Source organism: Pyxicephalus adspersus, chromosome 2 (assembly GCF_032062135.1).
Source record: "Pyxicephalus adspersus chromosome 2, UCB_Pads_2.0, whole genome shotgun sequence".
NCBI classification, from domain to species: Eukaryota; Metazoa; Chordata; class Amphibia; order Anura; family Pyxicephalidae; genus Pyxicephalus; species Pyxicephalus adspersus.
In genome coordinates this window covers 152,964,438-152,988,385 of record NC_092859.1, presented here as the reverse complement: position 1 = coordinate 152,988,385, position 23,948 = coordinate 152,964,438, and the positions used below count along the sequence as shown (strand labels likewise).

Sequence of the window (23,948 nt, the reverse complement as noted above, 5' to 3'; positions counted from 1 at the left end):
GGAGCATTAATCAAATGAAATTAAAGCATTCACAACTAAATCAACAGTAATAAATTTAATTTCATATCAGTGATTGTTAGCCCTTGTTTATAGGGTGTCTGGCTGGCTGCCTTAACTCTACATAGCCCTAACTGTAAGTGCTTAGACATCCCTAGCTTACCTTAAGGGCGAGTGCTTACCCCCTGAATTGTTAAAAGAACACTCGCATTTATTTCGGTGGGAAGCACTTGCTTCGAGGGTAAGCTAGGGTTAGGTATCCACTTGGCACAAAACTTGCAAACACGAGCTTAGCCCATATTGTGAGTATTGATTTTTTTTGGGCAGGGGACGCAGATACAGCTTATTGCAGGTCCACCAGCGATCATAAGAATAGAGTTCAAGCCATAGGAGAGGGTCAAGCTCTGGATTATTGTTTAGGATTTGGAAAAGGATTTTCAAAAAGCTCCTAAAGATTAGGCGTACATGTAGTCTACTACTGCTGATCACCACTTTAATAATGCTACTTATCTAGCTGTGTTACCTATCCATTGACTTTGCTGTATGATTATTTTTGTCTGACTTTTGATGATGCCATTGACAAGCAAGCAATGAGCATTTTTATTTAGCAGATATCCCCCCCCCCCCTAAAAAAAATGTATGTAAACCCCTCCACTTGCTTAGTGTGTACAAACATATTTGGACCTGAAACAACCACCAATTGGGTTGCAGAGATTTAGACAAATGTTGTGATGCTATGACAGAAGTTTCTTTGACTTTGTTGTTAACCCAACAAAACAAGATCAAAATAGTCAGATTAATAAAACATTTGTCACAGACACTTTTGGCATCAATTTACTAGTTTTGGATTTTTTGGGTGGCCAACTGGTTAGTGTGCTTGTAAAATATTTTTATGGCAGTGTTCTCCCCAGCCCTGTTTAGGTGGGTGCACCATCCAGCACTTTTCATGAACTACCTGGCTGTTTTTGGATGGTTACTGTAACGGTGAGTCACAATACAGGGGCATTGGACAGTGGGGGTATATTACAAAGATGATGGTAAAATGGGACATACTAAGGGGCTGGGCATTTTAAAGCTGAGACAAAGTATTTGAAAACTGCCCAGCTCATGTTTATCCCTCTTCAAACAGCTTGTAATGAACTAATGAAAGCATTTGCCATTTTTTGGTTTATTATGTAAGGTTTTGCAGAGCATGTATACTAAAATCAAATCTTAAGCTCAGACATTTAGGACTTCCTCACTCATAACCTTGTCACACGCACGGCTCCAAGACTTTTCTAGAGCTGCCCCAACTCTCTGGAATGGTCTTTCTCTTCCTTTTCAGCTTGCTCCTACTTTCTGCTCATTTAAAACAGCACTCAAAACTCATCTTAATGTACTCACCTACCCGTCTTCTTCTGTCTTCTAAACCCTTGCTACTTACCCCCCATTTCATATCTACCCTCGTATTGTGTGAGACTTCCCCCACCTCCTAGATCAGTGGTCGCCAACCTTTTCGGTCCCACGGACCACTAAAAACACCAGCTCCCAACCGTGCATGCCAAGTGTCACTCAAAGGGGGAGAGTGACGGGAATGGAAGAGTGGGCGGGGTTATGTCATAATGACATCACTCTGTGTTTCTCCCCCAGAGTGATGTCATTATGACATAACCCCGCCCACTCTTCCATCGCAGATCTGAGCCTGCAATGGGAGAGTGGGCGGGTTGTGTCCAGGGATACAGCCCGCCCACTTCCCCGAGCCTGGGATCTGTATGGGGGATGTGTTCCGCGGCTCTGCCTGGTGCGTCCCGCCAACGGGATCCTTCTCCTGACGCCGCTCGGGAGTGAGCCGGCCAGAGCCATGGACCCCCCAAATTTTGTCGCGGACCACCTGTTAGCGACCGCTGTCCTAGATTGTAAGCTCTTCTGGGCTGGGTCCTCTCTTCCTCCTGTGTCACTGTCTGTATCTGTCTGTTATGTACAACTCCTATTTAATGTACAGCGCTGCGTTATATGTTGTCACTATATAAATTCTGTTTATTAATAATAATTCCCACTAGGGCAGTTCATTAAAGCAAACATTTCTATGTGGAAATGCATGCACTAGTGTAACAACAACAGGACATGCGTTGGTGTATTGGGTTAATATTCACTCCAAGCATATAACAGCTCAAGGTATTAGGCTTCCACAACGTACATATTACTACATGTGCTACATTTTTATTTTATTACAAGGCAGTGCATAGCAGTAGTGTGAGCGAAGTTGAACTATATATTATATACAACAAGCAGGAGCTCTTGTCATGTAAGCAGCTGATAGATATCTCAAGTACGACACAAGGTGTACAAATTCCATTTGCTGGGGGCTTGTCCATAACATCAGTTCTCTGTTTAGAAGCTCCAGAAAGAAATGGCTAAATTATTTAAATGTAACGAGAGGAAGACTGCAGTAATTCTGAATCCTTGTGCCCCCAGGCAGCATATAAGAAATTACTACCCAGGACTGTACTTTGTTCTAGCAAATAAAGCCTTATTGCTCCTCATCTTTCATGCGGACAAAGAGAAATTCGTACTGCTGTCCCCGATTCGCCTTTGTTTTCTTCTACTAGAATACAACATGTGAAACATAGTGCCGGGGGCGCAACACATTAATGTGAATTGGCAAATAGGTACAACTTTGAGCATTTTCGAAATTGTGCTTGTTATCATTTGATTGACTCTCAGCAGTGCCAGAATAACAGAGTAGTGAACCCTGGTTCCATCAAAGTATTGCCTCGTGTTAGGTTGATAAAAACAAGAAAAATGAAAAAAAAAATGAAATTAAAGATAAATGTGAAAAGTTTGTGGTCTAGATTGTGTGTATGAATTAATAGGATAGACTTGCAGTGAATAAATGCTTCTGTCAAGTTTTTTTTCCTGACTATGACCTTCTAGGGCAGATTTTAACTTATTCATGACCCATTGACAGCAAGACAAAGAATAGGAGGAGAGGTTGTCACAGAAATTGGAGAATACATATAATAGTAATAACATGAAAAGGGTTTTACTCCTTCCCATCATATCATTTATCTGTGTTCCCAATGCAGAGATTTTCCATCATTTATCCTTATCCTTTCCATCACTTATCCTTCTAAGCCAGTGTTTCCCAACCAGGATACAGGGTAGCCCTCGGGTTCCTCCGGAGATTGTACTACTGTCATGATCATGTAAGAGGCAATATTCCTACCAACCACCATGATAATATACTGTGGATATCGTAAGTATAGAAGGGGTTCTTTGAGACCTGAAAGTTATTTAAAGGGTTAAAAGGTCAAGAAAGGTTGCTCTAAACTGTCCCAAAAAAGTGAAGAGGAATTACTCCAATGGAGTCACTTATTCCAGTTATAAGCTGGTAGGTGTTTGGTGCTTTTGAGACTGATTTGGTAAAAAGGTAAAAAAGCTGGTGGAACGTGCAACTATGTTATATGTGGATGACCACTTGAAAGTGCAGTTTTTCTGAAGAGCCAGGTAAAGTTTGGAAGTTTTAAGGAGTTGGAAATTGATGTTTTGGTTAGTAGAGAGGTGAAGAGGGTAAAGCAATAATGCTGTTACAGGGAATGAGTTGGAAGTGGTTTAGTGATCAACCATCACTAAATCACCAACATGGGAAAACCTGTTTTCTAATGGGGAACATGAGTGGATTTATTTGTCCTCCACACGTCTCTTTCCATAGAAAAGAGAATTGTGCTTTCTGTACAGAGCTTTATTCTACTGTTGCTGGAAATGGTTACTAACCATTATTTGTGCATGTGCAAGTATCTTAATATATATGTATCTAGACTGTGCAATCCAATGGACACAAAAGTACAAGAACCATAGAAGAACCCCCAGGTACATTTGGACAGGTCAGGCATGTACAGTAGCTACAATATCTAGTGCCTGATACAAAAACACTATAAAAAAAAAACAATGTACTAAATAAAAGATAGAGTCCTTAAACCAACCGAACTATATGGTAAGTTCTAGGGCCTTCTTTGACACCACCAACAGGGTATAGAGAACTGCCTATTATTTTACACTTGTCTGAGGCAAGTTATAAGTATGGAAACAGGCCAGTCCAGCATTTGGCTGAAAGATAAGTAATTGTCATAAGGTAAACATGGCAACCTGGTAGATGTTAATCACTTTTGACCAGTATATCACATAACTTGAAGGGTCACTACAGTAAACTTAAGCATGGCTTTTAGGGATGTTGAAAGCATTAGTGTAATCAAACCTGTATATTACCTATGCATAGGTAACACAACACAACAGGTTTGCTTTAATGCTTCCCTGTCCCTAATTTGATATGGAAAAGGGCTTGATCCATTACTTCTCCTTTCATATGACAATGATGGTGCTTAGTCATTGCCCCCCAGATTGGTTTGGAGCTTAACAGGGCTTTCCCTTGGAAGCAAGTATATGTTGCTGAGGATAGGGCATTACTATAAAGATGATTTAATGAACCTGGCATATTCAGGACTGTTTAGGCAAAATGGGGCTTACAGCAAATACCAAGTAGGGGTCCCGATCGCACAGCATTGCAGCTCCCTGCACCTTCTGCCATTCTGTCATTTGTAGCCCTGGTAAACGTGGGGGTTGTGGGCAGTTGCCCACTTTGCCCCTTCTTTCTAAAGCCAGCTCCCAGTATTGCTATTACAGCATGATTATATTTTATAGTGGTTTTGACATATCATTAATGGTTGAAAATTGAAATTGTATTATTATTAAAGTAAAAGTTAAAGTTTAATTGAGGAATGGTTTGCATTTATATGGGTTATTTTCTAAAAACAAAAGTGGAGATTTTCTTTTAAAAGTAAGAAAAGCTTTAAAGCTGTAACATCATACAGTGGCTATAAGGGTTTGTCTTTCATACCTGAGCCGATTGATCTTTTTGTCCCTCACCGGCCTTGTTACAGTTCATACGGGAGCAATCATTTCATCTATAATTAAAAAGATTTTTTCTTTTCTCTTTTTGTATTAAAGTTCTGACTGTTACTTTTCAGAACACTTTCTCCTGAATTGGACATCACCTGTGTTATTGATGTTGAGCTGATCAGGTAGACAATAGTGTAAGCCTGTCAGAATGTAGCCAGGACCGGCACTTTGAAGTGAAGAAAGAAGTCACCAGAAGGCACAAAAAACCATAGAAACACAATTAATATAGAATCTCTCAACTAGTGTTTGATCTTTTGTATCTTGTCAGCAAAGCCTGGCAGAGCCTCCTCATCAACGCATGGCCTCCTTGTCATCCCCCCGGCCTGGGCAACCATAAGATAGGTCAGTCCAAGAGGTTATTAACTTACTTTGTGTTCTCTTCAGACAAAAAAATCCAATCTTTCTTCAGGAGTAATTATGTAGAATCGCAACAAAAAAAGAATGTAATTTTGTTTTTCTTTAAATGTGAAAAAAGAGGACAAAAGAAAAGTTCTTCTGTTCTTGAGAGGATCTGCGGAAAGGGGGTTAGTTAGAAGGATGGTGACAAATTATGATCCTTATTGTTTTAGGTTATGTTGTTTCATGCATCACTTGCTGTGATCAAGTATAGGATAAACTGATCACTAGCTTCAAAATTTTAAAGAAGGGCTTCCAGTAGAGTAGAAGATTCACTGACACTCGATGGGCTCACTCAAAATCACCAAAGAATACCTTAAAATAGAAGTATACTTGCCTTTTCCCTCATTACCTGCATCACTGGATGAGGCATCACCGTCCTTACAGGTAGATTTCTGCAGAGCAAGCTGCCCTGCATTTTCCGGGAACCTTCCTGGAAGGACAGAGATGTCATCCTTGCCTAGCCATTGTGGTCCAAAGATAGTTAAGGTAGGTATAATTCTTTTTTTTCTTTTCGGTGCACTTTTACATACTGGGAATTGATGATTTGGGAAGGAGGGGTTTCGATGTAGGAGACCATTCCATTTTATAAATAAGAGTTCCCCTAACCATGCTCCTTCTTTTCCCAATGACCTACTAATGACTTCCTCATAACCTCATCACATGCACGGCTCCAAGACTTTTCTATGGCTGCCCCCACTCTCTGGAACTCTCTTCCTCATCGGATTCAGTATGCTTCTACTTTCTTCTCATTTAAAAGAGCTCTTAAAACCCATCTTTTTAAACTCACTTGCCAGTACTCTTCTGTCTCATCAAATCCTTACTACTTCCCACCACTACATATCACCTATTGTGTGCTACTTCCCTGACCTCTTAGGTTGTAAGCTCCTGGCAGGTTCCTCTCCTTTTGCTATGTCATTGTTTGTATTGGTCTGGTATTTGCAACCCTTGTTCAATATTTTCAATATATTCAATATTTTTTATATTGCAGAGCAATATGAGTAATGTGTTAACGCTATATAAATACTGTATAGTAAGAATAATACATGTGGTTAAATACATTTATGGGAGCTGTCTTACCTAATAAATTATTTGCATTACCCTCCATCCATTCTTGATATTTACACATACCTGCCACACAGGCAGTCTAGTGACCTGACTTTTCTCTGCAAAAATTAGGCAGCACAGCTTGGTCACCTGCCTATCCTCAGTCTATATTAAGACAGTATTTCAGACTCTCTTTCCTCTTCACCTGTCAACTTGTTCTTATTTAGCACATGTGGACGAATGACATCTGATTGGTCACAAATATTGACAATCCCTGCCATGGAGTACTGTTGCACAGGACATTACAAAAGGTTGAAAAAAATTGAGGGATACATACATAGTATATTTAGATGCATAGGAAATAAATGTATTCTTTTTTTGAATTACAACATAATTACATTTAATAAATTATATAGAGGATCGTTATTGCTAACCTTCATATGACAATGCTTGTTAAACATATTAAATATTAATCATTTCCCTGGACCTAGGACTGTTGTGGTATTAGAAACTTCACAGATTTGTTGCTTTGGCCTTTTGCTTTTATTTTATATTTAGGTTTCTCTGTACAGTTTATATGTTTATAGTTGTATATTGTGTAATATAATCTGTGATATGCATGGATTGTTAGCAGCCAATTAATTGGAAAAGGCATTTTTGTAGATATTTGGCAAATAAATACAATATTTTACTGCATGTTTACACGCATTGTTTCCTTTGGCATTTTTCATTATTGAAAAACATTGTGGGCCTAATTTCTGAAGTGTTAGCAGTCTATTAATAAAACATTAATGTTCCAGTCCTCTCCTCCCAGACTCGTTGCTGACGCATCAACTAATTCATCTAACTTTATTCTGTCATCTTGCTTCCAGGATTCTGGTGGAGTGAAGAACACTTTGTGTGGGTACCAGACACTTGATAAAGAGGTAAGACAAATATTAATTCGTCCACATATGGATAAAAATGTCTAAAAAATAGTCAGATTCATCATGGCTAGCTAAAATATCTTACCAATAATAATATAATTATAATAATAAAAATATTAATATAATTACCAATGAGACCAGAGGACCCCTTTGACAGTCTTGTTAGTGTGTCTTGAATGGGACTAGGGCTCGGAAGAATTGCATTTCAGTGCAGTTTCAGCCAACTTCCTCTTTCTGTCAATGTGCCCCTTGGTAATACATAAAATTTCTAGCACATATGGCTCCTTTTGCTGCTTATACTTTTTCCAGTTCATGTTCTGCTGTATGGGGAACCAATCCAATGCAGGTACATAGATTGCTTTCAATAATGATCTTTTAGTAATGTGCTCTCCCCAGTCTCTTCTAGCTGGGTGCACCACCCAGCACTTTTCAGTAGCCACCCGGCTGTCATCAGACAACCAATTAGGTTGGGCTTTGAGTTTAGAGAGCTGTCATTGAGTACAGACAGCCTGCCAGCTGAGTAGGAAAGATTTATATGTAACTATACTGTAACATTTCTATCTTTTCCAAGACCCCATCTTCAGGTAGCAGAACATAGAAGCTGCCGACTTTTCTTTGCTTTAACACTGAGCTATCATCATACTGAGTGGGGGTCCCAGAGCTGCAGTACAGATCAGTAACTATTTTCTGCCCACAGGAGAGCCCTGTTGTACCAAAATATAGGTTTACTGTATAAGGATTAGTTCACATTCCTGGGTCAACTGTTTAAAACTTCCTGCAAAAAATGGTTATATTTTGAACAACTGGTTCAGTTTTTTTGTCTGTTATCCCAGGCGGCAGAAGGTAGCAGTCTTGCTGTTTTGTTTTTTCTGTGCTACATTCAAGGTCAGTTTGCTACCACAGCCATCTCTATAGACTTGAATTGGAACCACTTATCACTGCTATGGAAGTGTTTTTTAGGCATTTGCAAACTTCTTTCTAGATAACAGTAGATTTATTAGAAAACAGCAAAGAAAAAGCCTAGCTGTTACCAATTGGGGTACTAACCTGGGACAAAACATGGGGCACTAGGAAGCTGGGCCACATTAAAGGGGGACTGGACAGTTGAGCCATAATAGAAAGACCGTGGGAAAGCATTACAAAGTTGGAACAAAGTATAAGTGTGGTAGAAAGCCACAATATGGGGTTATTAGATACCTATGGCACAAACAGGGAACACTAAGATTGCTGTGATATATGTAATAATGCTTTAAGGTGTAGACTGACAATAAGGGAATTTGCCCATCACCAAATGGACCATCTTGTATTTTTCAACCCATGCTTGCTACTGGGATATACACACAATTGTGTGCAATAAAAATACAAACAAATGTGCATCTCAATATGGATTTGCTGTGGCATTGTACTACTAAAATAGATGGCTACAGTCCAGGTGTTGATCATTGTTGTTAGACAAAGTGTTGCTTTTAAAGACCTTTTATGATAAAATTATATCATCCTCCGTCTGCCCTTGACTGTCCGTGGCAGTTCCTGCACTGTGCCAAATTTAAACATTCCCCAGCTAAGGAAGAGAATAAATAGAAATTAAAAATAAAATATTATCTTTTGCTCAAGAAATCTTTTTTATTTAGGAAGTCAATATAAATATAATCTGTATTCTGTTACTAATGTTAAAGTATGTGATTTCTTTCAATGACCTAGGTGAAGGCGTTAATGTTCTCAATGTTACAAGCAATCAGAAGGTGATTAGGTAATTAGCATTGATGTATTTTTGGGTCACCTTGGCAAATTAGGCAAATGATTCAATCTCCTGTAAGATTCCTGTGCTTGTCAAATGGGGAAGCTGTCAGGAAAAATGGCTCGGCCTTATATGTCAATGCATGTCCGCACTAGAAATTGAACATTTTGATATTCTTGTTTATTGAGAAAAGCTTTCTCTTTGTATTCCGGTGTCAGTGTTTATCATTGTGCTATCTCTGACATGTCAATAGTAATTTTTTAAATGGGCCACCCAACACTAGTTCATAAAGTCCAGATAAATGACAGATGCCTCAAACCATAGAAGCCTTAGTAAAATATTATTTGTGAGCCATGCAATGCTTAAAACTGAAGGTAACTGCTTATATTTTACCTTTCCTGATTCCTCCCCCCACCCCCCCCTTATCAACTTGCTTATTAAATTGTTAAACCAAACCTTCTGATTTCATTACATACCTTATGTCAGACCTTCGTACTTCGCTATGTGGTGCAGACACATCCATGCTAGTGGGAGGAAGCCTATTTTTATTCTAAATGTATTCCATTGAGGATTGAGAAGCTATCGAAAGAGTTTGATTTGCAAAACAGTACTATATTTTATGAAACTATGTGTTTTTGTGAAACGAAAGCTTCTTTTTGTACTTTCAGCTGGTAACTATCTCAGCTGATGTCTATGTATATCATTCTGTTGGTCACGTTACCAGTGAAAGGGTTATTAGTACATGGAAAAGCAGAGGCATTGACACGGTGCCTCTCAATCACGGCTTGTTTCATGGTGGCTCAGCCATCTGGGAGGCTCTGAATGGTACATTTATTCTAAATCACACCAGTCACATCATACTTATTAAAGCAAATTATGTCTTCAATTTAGAGAAGTAATGGTTGCAAATGAGCAGTGACTGTGCCATAGAAGAGATTTGAGTGTTTCCACATTGTGTATTGTGTGCACATCGTTGTATTGTGTTATGTAGGTAATATCTACAAGGCAGATCCTGTGCTAACTGTGAAATCAATAACTCATTTTCTGCTAATGTTTAGTTTGTGTTTGTTCACAAATTGTGCCCATAAATTTTGTTGTATGTCCCTTGTTAACAAAGTGAAAGTTTGACTGTATATTTAATTTTCTGCATGATTACCTATAGCAGATATTCTTAACCAGGGTTCATAATACATTAAAACATTTAGCATTTTTTTCTAGGTAGCTTTATTTAGTCTTAATTTGTATGGACTTGTATGCAAATTTTCAAAGATTTGGCACCCTTTTTTGTGTATGGGTCTGTGTAGATGAATCCCCATGCTGACCTTGTGCAGTACTGAAAGTGCTTACATTGGGTACATTGAATCAGAAGCAGAGCAATGAAAGAAGGTATGTGTACAAAGCATAGGAAAATAAAAACGATACTTCCTAATACTTTGGATAGTCCATAAGAAAGCCCGTTTAGGTGAAACGCGTCAGGATTCGAGACTTACATTCCTACTACAAGCGTTATTTAACACGGTATCCCATTATGGGTTTATGGGTATCCCCTTATGGGTTTATGGACTATATAATAACCACTGAGGAGAACTCTGTATAGTATTTAGTCTCAAGAAAACCCCACAAAAGGTTGTTCCCAGGTGGGATACTGTAACTTTATTGTAATAATATTATTATGTTATTTCATTTTATTTGTGTGTAAAAGCTGGCACTTAAAATATATTATTGCCTAACAAAACCCTCTTTGCTCCTCATTATCCTTTTCAATGAAAAAAAAATAGCATAATGATGATGAATTATCTTTCAAACGTTGCCAGGTGTTCTTTGAACTGTGGCTGATTGATCTCTCATTTGATGATATCTGCATTGTTCTGGGGCCAACACCATTTGGTAGAGCCACTTGCATGACTCTCATGATGTTTTTGGATGTCTGTAAGGTTGTTATTCTAGCCCATTGTAAGGGGCGTTCTTTCCTTTGGCCACTGATTTAGGAGCCTTTTTTCCCATTGATCTTCTAACAATTGGTTTTAGTAAGGGTTCACTGAGACCTGAAAAATATTTTAAGGGTTCCTCAGGTGTAAAAAGTTTGAGAAAAGGCTGTCCTATAGGAAAGAAGTGTTTAAAATTATGAAGTGGAAACACATTGGCATAAATTCTTATGGAAATTTAAATCAATGGATTTTCCTGGAATATTCTAAGGTTTTTCTTTTCCCTCTGTGGAGATAAAGTCTTCTGTCTATCCTTATGGTTTGAAAATGCAAACTTCTCCATCCTGGAGCTGGTAAATAATGCTTGATACAAAAAGGTCTGCAATTATTTCCTAAGTTAACCAATATGATATTGGAAAAAAAGAAATAGCAGTTCACATTGTATTGGTTGCTATGATTTCCACCAAAGAAAATGTCAGGAGGCCTTAAAAGTAAAGCGGGTTTAATGGTTTTAGGAATAGGTTTCTTCAACTGAACTGCTACCAATAATAGAGCTGTCTCATCCTTGGCAAAAGTGGCAATAAGCTACATTTTAGTGAAGATATTGTATATTAACACGTAATTATTGTTATCTCACAACAGAAAGCTCTGTAATAAACTAAGAGCTTTCCAATAACATTCCGGACAAATACATTTTCCATCCTGCGTCAGATTAAAATGATAAAAATGTTATTGGCTGATACTCAAAACAAGAAAAATTACCAGGTAGCTTTAACAGCTTTTTTTTGCCTGCACTTTTATGGAACTTTTTACACATTTCCAAACATTTAGCACCCTTTCTGTTTATGGGGCTGCAAAGATGAGCCCCCATACTGATCTTGTACACTGCCGAAAGTGCCTACAATGGGCACATGAGAACCAGAACCAGGACAATGGAAAAAGGTGTCTCATTCTGATGAATTAACTTTCAAATGTTGCAAAGTGTTCCTTGAACTGCAGCTGATTGACCTCCCATTTGATGATATCTGCGTAGTTCTGGGGCCAACACAATTTGGTAGACTCAGCTGAATTACTCTCATGATGTTTTTGGGTGTCTATAAAAGGTGTTATTCTAGCCCACTGTATACAGGGCCATCAGTTTAAGAGCCTTTTTCCCATTCATCACCTAACAATTGGTTTTAGTAGGGGTTCTCAGAGATCTGAAAGGCCTTTAGAGTCAAAATGTCATTTAAAGGATCTTTTGCCAGTGTCTTGGTAACACAGGACACCTTCATAGGTCTTGTGTCCACACCTTGGGGAGGTGTTTTGTTGCTTCACATATAAAGACATTCTTTAATCAAGTGGCAGTGGTAAATGTGAATATTAAAAAATGTGTCTATTAAGACCTGCCAGCACATCATAAATAATCAAGACGTGTGAATGTCACTTTTTTTTTTTTTGCAGAGACTAGACGTGGCTCACATCATCCATGTTAGAGGGTGTATACATGCCGTCGGACTTTGGTTAAGTGACAACTTTGGGATAACATTTGGCTTGGCTATAGCACTTCTGGCTCCTCAGGTAACCTATCGTGTATATTGTATCACTTAGGTATTGTCTAGTTTATTGTCTTACAGCTGTATAACAATGCAATTCAGAACCTTCATCCTGCCTGCCCAGGACATTTATCCTCTCTTCCTTCTTTCTTCTGCTTTTTCTTCCTTCTCTCTTTTTTTCCTCCTTCCTCCCCTTCTTTCTTCTTGTTTCTTCTTCCTTTTTCCTCTTCTTTCTTATTGTTTCTTCTTCCTAGACCCAGAATGTTAAAACTACCAAAATATCTCTCTTTAAATATCAAGCACCATCATGTGCCAGACTGTACCAATGTGTAAATTGTTCTCTTCACTAGGCTGCTGTATCCCATGGCAATTTCTTTACAAATATCATCTTAGTAACTGCAGATACCTAAAGAGTACCTGAACTCCAAATGTCTTTTGTGAGTTTGTGTGTTCTTCTTCTAAACCTGATAAACTAAATATCTTTACTTTGTCACCGTAATGTCCCATTCCATAGTTAATCCCACTTTCTATCAATAGTCTGTAGGTAGGAAGTAGGAATATCTCAAGACTTAGACTTTAGAGAAAAAGTAACAGTATGTAGCCAATTAAGCTGTGGAGGAGAACATACAAATATCTTTTATTGAAAAAAGACATAGAGTACATGTACATGTACATGTACATTTACATTAGCATGCTTTCCTATGGGCTCCATGTGTGGACCATGCGATAGGCCACTCACAGGTTTGTACATGGAGTTATGGTGTGCATACTTACTGTACAACCCAGACGTCAGGGTTCCAGTAGTACAGCAAAGGAATAGGGGGGTTTACACAGATGTACTATGTACCTTATGGTTCCTATTGTTATTAATAATGATATTATTATTATTATTATTATTATTAATAAACAGTATTTATATAGTGCCAACCTATTTTGCAGTGCTCTACATTCAATAGGGGTTGCAAATGATAGACAGATACAAACAGTGACACAGGAGGAGAGGACCCTGCCCGGAAGAGCTTACAATCTAAGAGGTAGGGGAAGTAGGACACAATAGTAGGGGAGTGATTTTGCATGATCGGATAGAGGAGACTTTATAATAAAACAATAGTCTTCAATTTACCTTTAAAATTCCATTTTTTAAAAGTAACCTTAGTTTCCAGAAATGTGTTAGCCCTGTAAATATGTAAAAGACGCTCTCACACTGGAATTTTCACAGTCCTGTGACTAGATGCTGCTGTCCTTCACAGGAGTACTACAGATGTGCTTGGCTGATTCAGGTAGCAATAGATTACACATATAGAATTATGTGTCATGGGTATCATTTACTATTTGGACATTTACAAAATTTATTTTCACGTTTTCTGCACAGGTTTGTGTATTCATAAGACAAAGCTTATTCAGCCAGTTTCTAGGCTACATCAATGTAAAACAAATCTCTGAACTCTGCTGTAACGCTATTAGAAAAGTTAAATCTCAAATTGTTATTGGCAATACAGCAGTACTATTCACATAGAAAACAAGCTTCAAAGTGCTCGGTTCATCTGCAGTAATACATTTGTAAATATACAGGTTGAAAATAAATGGTTGGAGCATGTAATTCAGTTTTTCTTCCTTTTTTGCCACAGGCCCTGGGCATTGGTTTGTCCTATCTATTTTGGATGAAACTCAAGGATCTCTGTTATTCATTTGATGAGGTGGATTTCAGATCCCTGAAAATGAAGAACTTCAACTTCAAGGAACTGGACCTGAGCGGAGCAGGCTGCTGTCTCTGCCTACCGAGGGAGGAGGGTTATATTCCCATTTTTGCTGACAGGGATGATGAAAAACTAACTTAACACTTAGTCCAGCGGCTTATCTGAAGCCCTCCTGGAGGCCACTTTAACAGCAGATCTGCTTGACGATGATATTTACCATCACATGGGCTACCAAAGTATATTGCAATGGACGACGCTCTACATAAAGGCAAAGCTAATAGGAAGCATATATCGAATTCCTAGTGCAATAAAGAAAATGGCAACTTGATGTTCCGATACAACCAACACCAGTTTACAATGTTTACATTTCTGTATTTATTGCTTTTTTGGATGTTCCTAGCTAGAGAAGTCATGAAAAAGTTCATCTTGCTCCATTATGAAACGTCAATTAAGTATAAGATGATAACTGGTATGCCAGACCTGAACATATATATATATATATATATATATATATATATATATATATAAACAAGCATTACTTTATCCGAATCCTTGTTAACAGGTAGATTAGGCTATATTATAAAGGGGGCCAAAGTTTTAATTGTTTCTCACTGGTTCATGGTGGTACTAAAGGTGGATGCTGACGAAGATAAAAGGATCAAAAATGTTAGTATTTGGATTTATTTCTCAAACCTAGAAGTGGTGGTTGACCACATTAATTTCTCAAGCTACACTTTTGCTGAAAAATTAACATAAATGTGGTTTGCTATGATTGGTGCACTTTTACATCACACAGCACCCCTTAGGCCCCATCCCTTCAAACATGGATCGGAAGCATTCACACGTATTTCTTTGGATGACACACAGAAACATGTTTTGGGGAAAACTACCGGGGATCCATTAGGTGGAAGTTGGGGTTATGTCTAGTTTCCGTGGGGCAGCTCTACCATGGCCTCGACACTAGTTTGAGTCACTGTTGGTCTTTGTTGGTCACAAACAGCAACCACAATGTGGAAAAAACAGGCTAGCCATAGACATAACATGGTGATTGGTATAAATGCTTGCCTACTGATTTGTCTATTAATGGAAATTACTTTACCCAGGTTGGTTTTATTTATTTAAAGTTAGGTGAGTCACAAGGGGTATCAGCCCAGTGCCTAAATATCAGTGCATATGGTCAGCTCTTCTACCATCTATCTCCCAACTTCCAATTGAAAAAAGCCAGATTAACATTTCCTGACATGAGACCGTGCATGTGTGCATATGGTATTGGATACCTAACCTTGAGGTTGCTGTAATCAGAGCCGTACCACCTAAAATAAATGGCTGTGTTTATTCCTCCATAGGCACCAAGGCTCAGTTCTGTTAGTAGAGTATGTGTATTATACAACTGAAATGCTGTGTTTTTTGTCACTGTTCAACCTTGAAAAATACAAATCCCTACTCCTACACTGTAGCAATAAATGGGATTTTGCACTAAGGTCCCTACAATCTGTGATCCTGAAAACCCTGCTGCCTTATGTTGCCGTCACAGTATTTGTGTGGCACTCGCCTAACCAGCCCACTGTTAATGTGCCTTTAGTTAGAAAAATGCCTCCACCTGTCATCAAGTCTTAACAGTCAAATCTTTATCAATAAAGTGAACCTTGACTAGAAACCACCTATTGCAAGCATACATCTGTTTATTTAAAGGACCTTACCTTTAAGGGAGACTTGCGGTGCAAAGTAACAGCAGTACTATGTACTGACATAAGATATGATGCCAGCGTGATGCCAATCTTTTTCTTTTTAGGAAAGTAGCGATTTCCATTCTAGCAGGCTTCAGCAGGTTGCAGTTCCTTGTTACTGTGATAATTAACTTAACAATCAGCTTTTAGTAGCAATATATTGACTATTTGCTTCCAGTGGTTTTAGAAACAAGAAACACTTTAAAAAGGTTGATTATTTTTGTTTGCCAAGAGCTAATAAGCAAATATTATGAGACGGGACGCCCTGTGAGTTTACATGAAAGGAAAGTCAGAGCTTTTCTATTTCCTGTTGAAAGCAGAAATCCCATTTTTGTTCCCCTGTCTGTAGATATATAAACTGTTAGTCGCCTCTTGTTGGACTGTAAAATCATAAGTAGATTTGTCTATGTTGTAGGTCTGTGTTATGGAGTTGGAAGATAGAAAAATGTTGCCCTGAGCAGTGATCAGCAGAATCGTTTGTGCCACCATTTTGCTGTCCAGATCTAGTACGTATTAGTGCAAACCCGTGAGTGGCAAACCAACACCATGGGCAAAATCAGATTTGCACATGACTGAAACAATTGTGCAAATCTTTACAAACGTGTGGCTCAAAGCAACATCTCACTTTTGGTAACCAGGTTTTAGGTAGCATTTTTTTTAAATGGCTGTAAGGCATTCGATGCATTCTGATCCCAGATGCTGAATTTTTGGCCACAGTGGCCTTTCTTCTGGAATAGAAGTTTAGGATCCTTCCAAACTCATGCACAAAATGGTTCCCAACTGCTATCATTCAGTTGAACAGGAGCAGTTGGCAATGTGGTCAAGCCTATGATAGAACGTTGTTGTCAGCCACATATCCGAAATGGCCCTAAAGCAGTTGACCAGCCTACCTATAATTTACATACTGATCAGCCAAATTTTGAAATGTCACAGGTGGTGGCACCTGTCAATGGGTGCAATATATTGGGCAGCAAGTGAATAGCCTGGTCACACTTTTTTATGTTTAGATTTTGCTTTAAAGTTACAATTCTCTCTCTTGCTTGATTGTGGATTTTAGCAAATAGGCCTACTTGACTGCTGACCCCATGTTTTTTTTACTGGACTTACTGAATGTGAGTCTTTAGTATCATAGTTAGCAAAATGTCCAATAAATCTCCCTTTTATTTACATGACAAAGAAAGAAGCAGCTTTAGTATTTCCCTCCCAGTCCTTTCACCTGATCCTCTGCATGTGTTCCTCATAAATTAAATGCTTAGAAATTGTTGAAATTTTGGAGCTTCTAGTTGTTTTCCCTTTGTAATTTTGTGTTTAGTGATGTAAAAAGTGTGCCACACACAGACATGTAAAGAGAAATTGTTTTAAAATGGACAAATGAGCAGAACAAATTGTTTTGGTACACATCTCTTAAATTCAGGGAATTAAAATATTGGAAATACTTTTGGTAATCTGTGTGAAATGTTCTATGTACATTTTATTTAACAAGATGGTATTTTGTACATTTTTTTTTACATGGATAAATAAAAATACAAAAACGGTGTGACATTTTAATGTTTATGATTCAGTAGATCCCATGACGTTAAAACTACATCCTGGTCAATGAGAGTTTTTCATTACAGTGCAGCCAAGCCCAGACTATGGATATTAAAGTAAAACTAAAGCCCCACCTTGAAAATTGGCAATCAGACAGGTGTTTATTGTAGAATGGGACAGATGATGTCCCTTCTGCAATAACTGTACGTACTTGCCTGATTGTTGGCCAGCTGCATATTCGCAAATCGTCTTTTGTTGCCAGGGATACCCAGAAATCTCGGCTTCCCTCGCACATGCCAGGAATAAATAAACCCCCCGCACATGTGCAGGAGTTACTTCATTCTGGCCCAGCCAACCAACATGGGTAAAGATGGTTTTCACAAAGGGAAGACCAAACACTGGAATTGCTGGAAAGGGCAATGTCAGGCTCAGAGAAAGGCAATCACTAGGGGTGATGAAGGGCCAGGGTGCACAGTCAAGGTGTCAGCATTGTCTTCTCTAAAGCTTCTAGAAATGAGAGTGTTGTGCTCCGGACTGATACCAGGTTGCTGTCCTTGGGCATGCCAGGGTGGACAGAACAAAGTAAAGTACCAAATCGGTTTGCAAGAAAGTAGTCAATAATGGCTGGAGTCGAGACTGCAAAGAGGTGAGACCAGAAACGAAGCCCAGGGGTCTAGTACCAGAAAGAGACACAGGGTTTACCGAAGACATTGGAACACTGGAGACACAGGAAGAGACTGAAGGCACAGGTGACGTGGGAACACTGGAGATTAAGGTAGAGACTGGAGGCACAGGTGACATGGGGGTCGCCGAAGACAGGGGAAGAAGCTGGAGGCACGGGTGATACAGTGGTCGCCAAAGACACAGAAATGCAGGGGCACAAGTGACAAAGGGATCACCAAAGAGACTGGAAGATACTGGGGCCCTTGGAACAACAAGACAGGAACTGCACAAGGGAACAGCAGACTGGAACACAAGGGGAACAGGAGCTGGACAGGGAAACACATTCAGGCAGCAGCAGAGCAGGTAACACTTTACCTGAGCTAGGGGGTTTAGCACTGGTGTGGAGTTACATTGCTCAGGTGTCTGAGCCAGCTAGTCAGGGACTAACAAAAGACTATCTCCTGGCTGGCCAGCAGGACGGGCCATGCACATTCAACCTTCAAGCCAACCCAGGGTGCAACCCGCATGTGCACAAGGAAGTGTGACAAAATCTGTGCAGAATATCCCGCCAATGATGTTTCTTTCAAAAAATGATTACTTTCTAAATTAGATTAACTATCATTTTTCCCTGGTCTGTACGTAACTGGGACATCTGTATATAAAAATACTAAGCTTTCCAAATGCAAAAAAAAATTTACTTCCTTTCCCACTGACTAAAAATATCCCTGCATAGGATTAAGAAAGCCACTCTACTTCCACAATCTATGAAAAACTACTTGTTTGTCACTTGTACAAACCTCTTTTTTATAGCTGTGTGACAAAATATAGATATTTTGTTTGTACAGAAAAACCCTGGGGATGCATAAATACTCTAAGCACATATTTGTTTTTGGTTCATTGGACCATACAGTTGTAGGATCAACTTTATTCCCGAATTCACAGGAGGAACAGGAACAATTCATATCTGCGTACAGCAATATTCCCCCCAAGCATTGGAGATGGCATTACTCTAAAATAAAGCAAAGGAAAAATAACATAAACTGCTATCGGGAATCAATAAGTCTAATAACGAGACTGAGGGTAGTCTGGCAGATTCTAGTCATACTTTCACAGTGTGTTAATGCCACTGAATGGAGAAGGCTCAGGTGCATTAGAAACAATTATATCCATGTCAGCAAAATCAAAGGACAGCAGCCCTCATATCTCACATATACATGGGCTGTTTTGCAAAAAATCTGGCAACACAGCACCCATTATGGCCAAAACTAACCCATCTTGAGTGTTTCTTCCTAACGTCTAATGCTATATAAACTTACCTAAACCCATCATCCAAGTCCATTTTTTCGTATAGGGGATGTGCCCACGCCGACCTACGTCCTATTGTCCTCTTGTCCTTTTGTGCTGACTACTCTGCTGCAGTTTGCTATTCTGCATCCTATATTGACCCTCACTGGACAGCCAATAGGGCATTTCCATGTCACGTAGACCATATAATGGACATCCCAAGAAGAACCTCTCCGTTATTGAAACACCATGTGACTGTGGTTTTAGGTAAAAAGTTTATTTTACCGCTAGATATGAGTTGCAGAAAGGTTAGTATTCCAGAGATCATTTTAAGATGTTTAAAATTGTAAATAACTTTGCAATTTGTTGTTGCAGAAACATACTTTTAGTATTATAAAAAAAAATGGAATAAATTGTATATATTTTTAAAATAACACCCAAAAAGGTGCTTGTTTTTGAATGGATTGTGTTTAAAATAATTTTTTAAATAATAAGACAGCTGTATTGGAAACCTAAGGGTTAATTTATTGATGTCAATTTAAGTGGTTGGGGTTTCTGTGTCTGCTTGTGATTTCAGGCAGATCTAAACATACAAAAACTGCAGAATTCTGTACACTTCTAGCAAGAAATGCTTGAGATCCCTGTAGCTGAGCACTATAGCACTTGCAATTTTCTAGGTGCAACAACCTTTTCTTGCTCTGTTGTAGGCACCGGCATCTTCACCTGGTCATATTCTGGGTTCAGGATCTTTGGGCATTTTGATTGGCGGGGTCAGAATAATGTAACTCCCACACATGCACAAGGGAGTTCATTCATTCCCAGTATCCGGATTTGCCGGGATGGTACACTGAGCTATTCATGGGCAGCTCGTTGTACATTGAAAGGAAGATTGTGAAGAGACAGGTTAGTTTGTTTTATTGCAGTAATTGTTCGTATTGTCAATTGTACAGGTTTGTTATCTGCAGGCCCTATTTATTGTACAGGACTATGTGATATGTTGGCACTTTATAAATAAAGGTTAATATTAAAGTTTCCAAACCATCCTTCTTGGTGTCCAAACTTAACCACCCACCCGATGCCCAATCCAAAGTGGAAAAGAAACAAAAATACCATTTCCCCTTTTCTTTCCGAAGAGCGCTTGATCCCAGCACACTCCAATTCCAGTAGGTTCCGCGCCATCCCAGATTCTTTTTTCTTTCAACGTGTACCAGACAGCGGGCGCTACCGTCTTTCACCTTCTTCCAGGTTCCACTTACATCACCCAATCTTGTATTGTGCAGGTGTGAGATCGGAAGATGTTTCTTCCTGAAAATGTAAAAAAAAGTACTGATCTCACTGCGCATGTATGAGATTGTTACTTTTGTATTACATTCTGTAAAAGCCTCTTCTACGCATGCCCAAAATTGAGCATGAGCAGAAGGGGCATCCCAAAGCCTCCTGGAATGTTACATATGTATCTCAGGAGGATTCAGGTTTCCCCTTCAGTCTTTACTGCCGCAGCATTAAGGATGAAATGGGAGGGCTCCTCCCCCCGAAAAAATTTAAAAGTATTTAAAAAAACACATTTTTTCATTACATAAAAGGGATAAACACTCATTTATATAATTCTTAAAATGTGATGCTAGGCCCTGCTTTAACCTTTCGACCAATTGGCTAACCATACAATGGCAAATGGGCTGCCAAAAAGTTTGGGTATGGGTATCGTTCCCCTGCACAGATTAGCCCATGACTTCACAATAAGGATGTACACATTCATCCTAAGAATGTAGCATTGAACTGAATGTCACACCGAGCACCTTGCTAGAAATCCCCCGGAGAGGAAAAAGAGAAAAATCTAAGCCGGCTCCAAATCTCCCGGTGTTACACAGAACTCTGTCAGGGTATAGCGGGAATATAATAAAGAACACAGGCCAGCCCAGCTATGGGAATACAAATATGAAAATATAAAACAAGTGAAGTTAATGATTTTATATCCATACAGGAGAGGTGATTGTTGCCATGGTAACCGTTTAGATTTCACCGTCCCGGGTGACAAACTCATTAAAGCGCTCTGTTTTTTCCCGAATGAACTCTTGTCAGGCTTTGGTCTTCAAAAGTTAATTCAATGTCAGAGAACAATTTCATCTGTCCCCCCTCCAAGGTGCCTGTTGTCTGTAAAACATTAAAAAGAAAACCTGAACATCCTTTGCCTATCCCATGGCTAAATACCTACCAATCCCTTACCTATTCCAACACCTTAACCCCTTTGTCACTAGATGTCATCAGTCTTTCAGATTGAATTATAATATCATTCTATAAAACTCACTGTGATCCCAGGCCATTAGATACCCCATGATGATCTATCAATAGTAAGTAAAAATTGATCCCCTAAATGCTTTAGAGAGAAGACAAACTCCTCTACCTGTCTTAAGTTCATATAGCCCTGTATAGAGTTTCAATTAGAGACTGACAGGCTAAAAGTAAGCAGCTTAGAATACCTACAATGTTCTAGGAATACAAAGCCTTGGAAACATCCTGTGTTATATGTTTTCTGCTCCAAAAAAGGTTTTATCCAAATAGTAAAAAAGTTGAATAAACGTGAAACTAAACTTGGATGTTATAGGATTGTGGGCAGGTAGATTCTTTTTTTGCAGAAGGAACAGGTGATGTCTCTTCAATAAAACAAACTCAGCTGTCTGATTGCTATCTTTTCTATAATGTAGACCATGTAGCATGATCATGGCTGCCAAGAATGAATGAACTCCCCTGCACATGTCACGTCATTCCAGCCTGGTCAATCAAAATGGCCATGGAATAAATCCAGAAAAAGATTTTGCATGCTGGAGCAATGACAGGTGAGTTTAGTTAAAAATTGCAATCAGGCAGGTGAGTTTATTTTAGTGCAGAAGAGAAATCCCCCGTCCAGGATCCAAGCTGCTCACATTTTTTACATTTTTTGTTTTGGTTATGCAACTTTTTTAATATGGGGATAAAACTCTTTGCTCATAATTTTTATTTAATTTTAGTTCCATCTAAATTAATTTTAGAAATAAATAAAAATGACCCCACACATTGTTTTGCAAGGAGCAGAGGGGACCCTCCCAGCAGATCATCGCCCCGTGTTCTCCCCAACTATTCCTCGGTGTAAATATGAGGATTCGCAGCGCCGGCATGGAGATGAATTACAGCGAGCAGCTTGAGATTGAAAAACCACAGAAGGAATTGTTCTCATCTACAAGCGGCGGATGAATTACACTCAGCGGTTTGGGAGATTCATGGAGCTTTAATAGGTGAACAGAGAAAGGAACCCCATGAGTTTGGGAAGTTTAAATCTATATTAGGAAGGAATGATACAGAATGTGATGGTGGCATTGTTTTGAAGGAAATTAATATACTGTAATGTATTCTATTATCCAGTAATCACTGAGGCAGCTACATCGGCCTTTGTGTTCCTAGCCTGGGACCCCTTTATATCTTTGTGCAAAATGTATGCGCTCCAAGGTGCACCACCAATAATTCTGAATGCTCTTCGATTGTAAGCTCTTCGGGGCAGGGTCCTTTCCTCCTCCTGTGTCATTGTTTGTATCTGTTTGTCATTTGCAACCCCTATTTAATGTACAGAGCTGCGTAATATGTTGGCGCTATATAAATACTATTTAACAATAATATTAATAATAATAATCGCACCCTAAAACATATAAAGACACCTGTTCCTCTGTGCAGAAGAGATGTGAATGAGATGTATATTAAAATAGAAAAAAAATTACACTTATCTTTACTTTTAAAGATCCTTCGATCCCTCTGCAATCCGATGGCAGCCATTCCCGCACCGACCCTGATTTCTTCTTTCCAGTGCAGAAAATCCAGTGGGTGCCACCATCTTTTACAGTCTTCTTTCTTTTTAGCTTACATCACCCGATCTCACACTGCACAGCCACAAGATTGTGTTTTCTCCTTAAAATGTAAAAAAAAAAATCTCACTGCACATGCACTTTTTTGTATTTTTTTTACATTCCAGGAAAGCGCACGTGCCGGACACCGGTCATACACAAAAGGAGCAGCCCAAAGCCTCCTGAGATTTGTGACGTATGTACCCCAACAGACTCCAGGTTTACCATTCAGTCTTTGACAGTAGGGGTTGGGTCCTCCCCCCAAAACATTTTTTTAAAAAAGACTATTTTCCAATAAATGAAAGGGTTAGCTAAACTTTTAAAAAATAATAATAAAAATGTCCGCTTTACAGTGCGCTGCATCAACCAAAAAATAGTGAACTTTTTTGTTGTTGTATAATATTAAAATGAAAATAACCTAAAAAATGCAACTGGCTGGGTCTTTGTTGCAAAAAGAACATGTTATGTAAAAGTTTAAAAGTCTTCTGCAGAATGTGCATGCATGGCTCAGTGTACCTCGGTGCTGAAATGACCCCCCATACACAGGCAACAAAATAGCTCAGTGGTTAGCACTCCGGCCTTTGCAGCGCTGGGTCTTAGGTTTAAATCTCGGCCAGGACTATATCTGCATAGAGTTTGCAGGCTCTCTCTGTGTTTATGTGGGTTTTCTCCGGGTACT

The 23,948-nt window shown here is 39.0% G+C and overlaps 1 protein-coding gene across 1 annotated transcript in view; it reads left to right on the top strand.

The window, feature by feature from the left end:
* LOC140324713 (tetraspanin-15-like) overlaps positions 1-17,460 on the top strand; it is a 104,629-nt gene extending 87,169 nt beyond the window's left edge. Inside the window, exons 6-8 of the mRNA XM_072402791.1 lie at positions 7,248-7,301; positions 12,408-12,524; positions 14,128-17,460. Of these exons, the coding sequence (XP_072258892.1) occupies positions 7,248-7,301; positions 12,408-12,524; positions 14,128-14,337 (381 nt within the window). The 3' untranslated portion in view covers positions 14,338-17,460. The remainder of the gene's footprint in view (positions 1-7,247; positions 7,302-12,407; positions 12,525-14,127) is intronic.
* Positions 17,461-23,948: the final 6,488 nt, after the last annotated feature.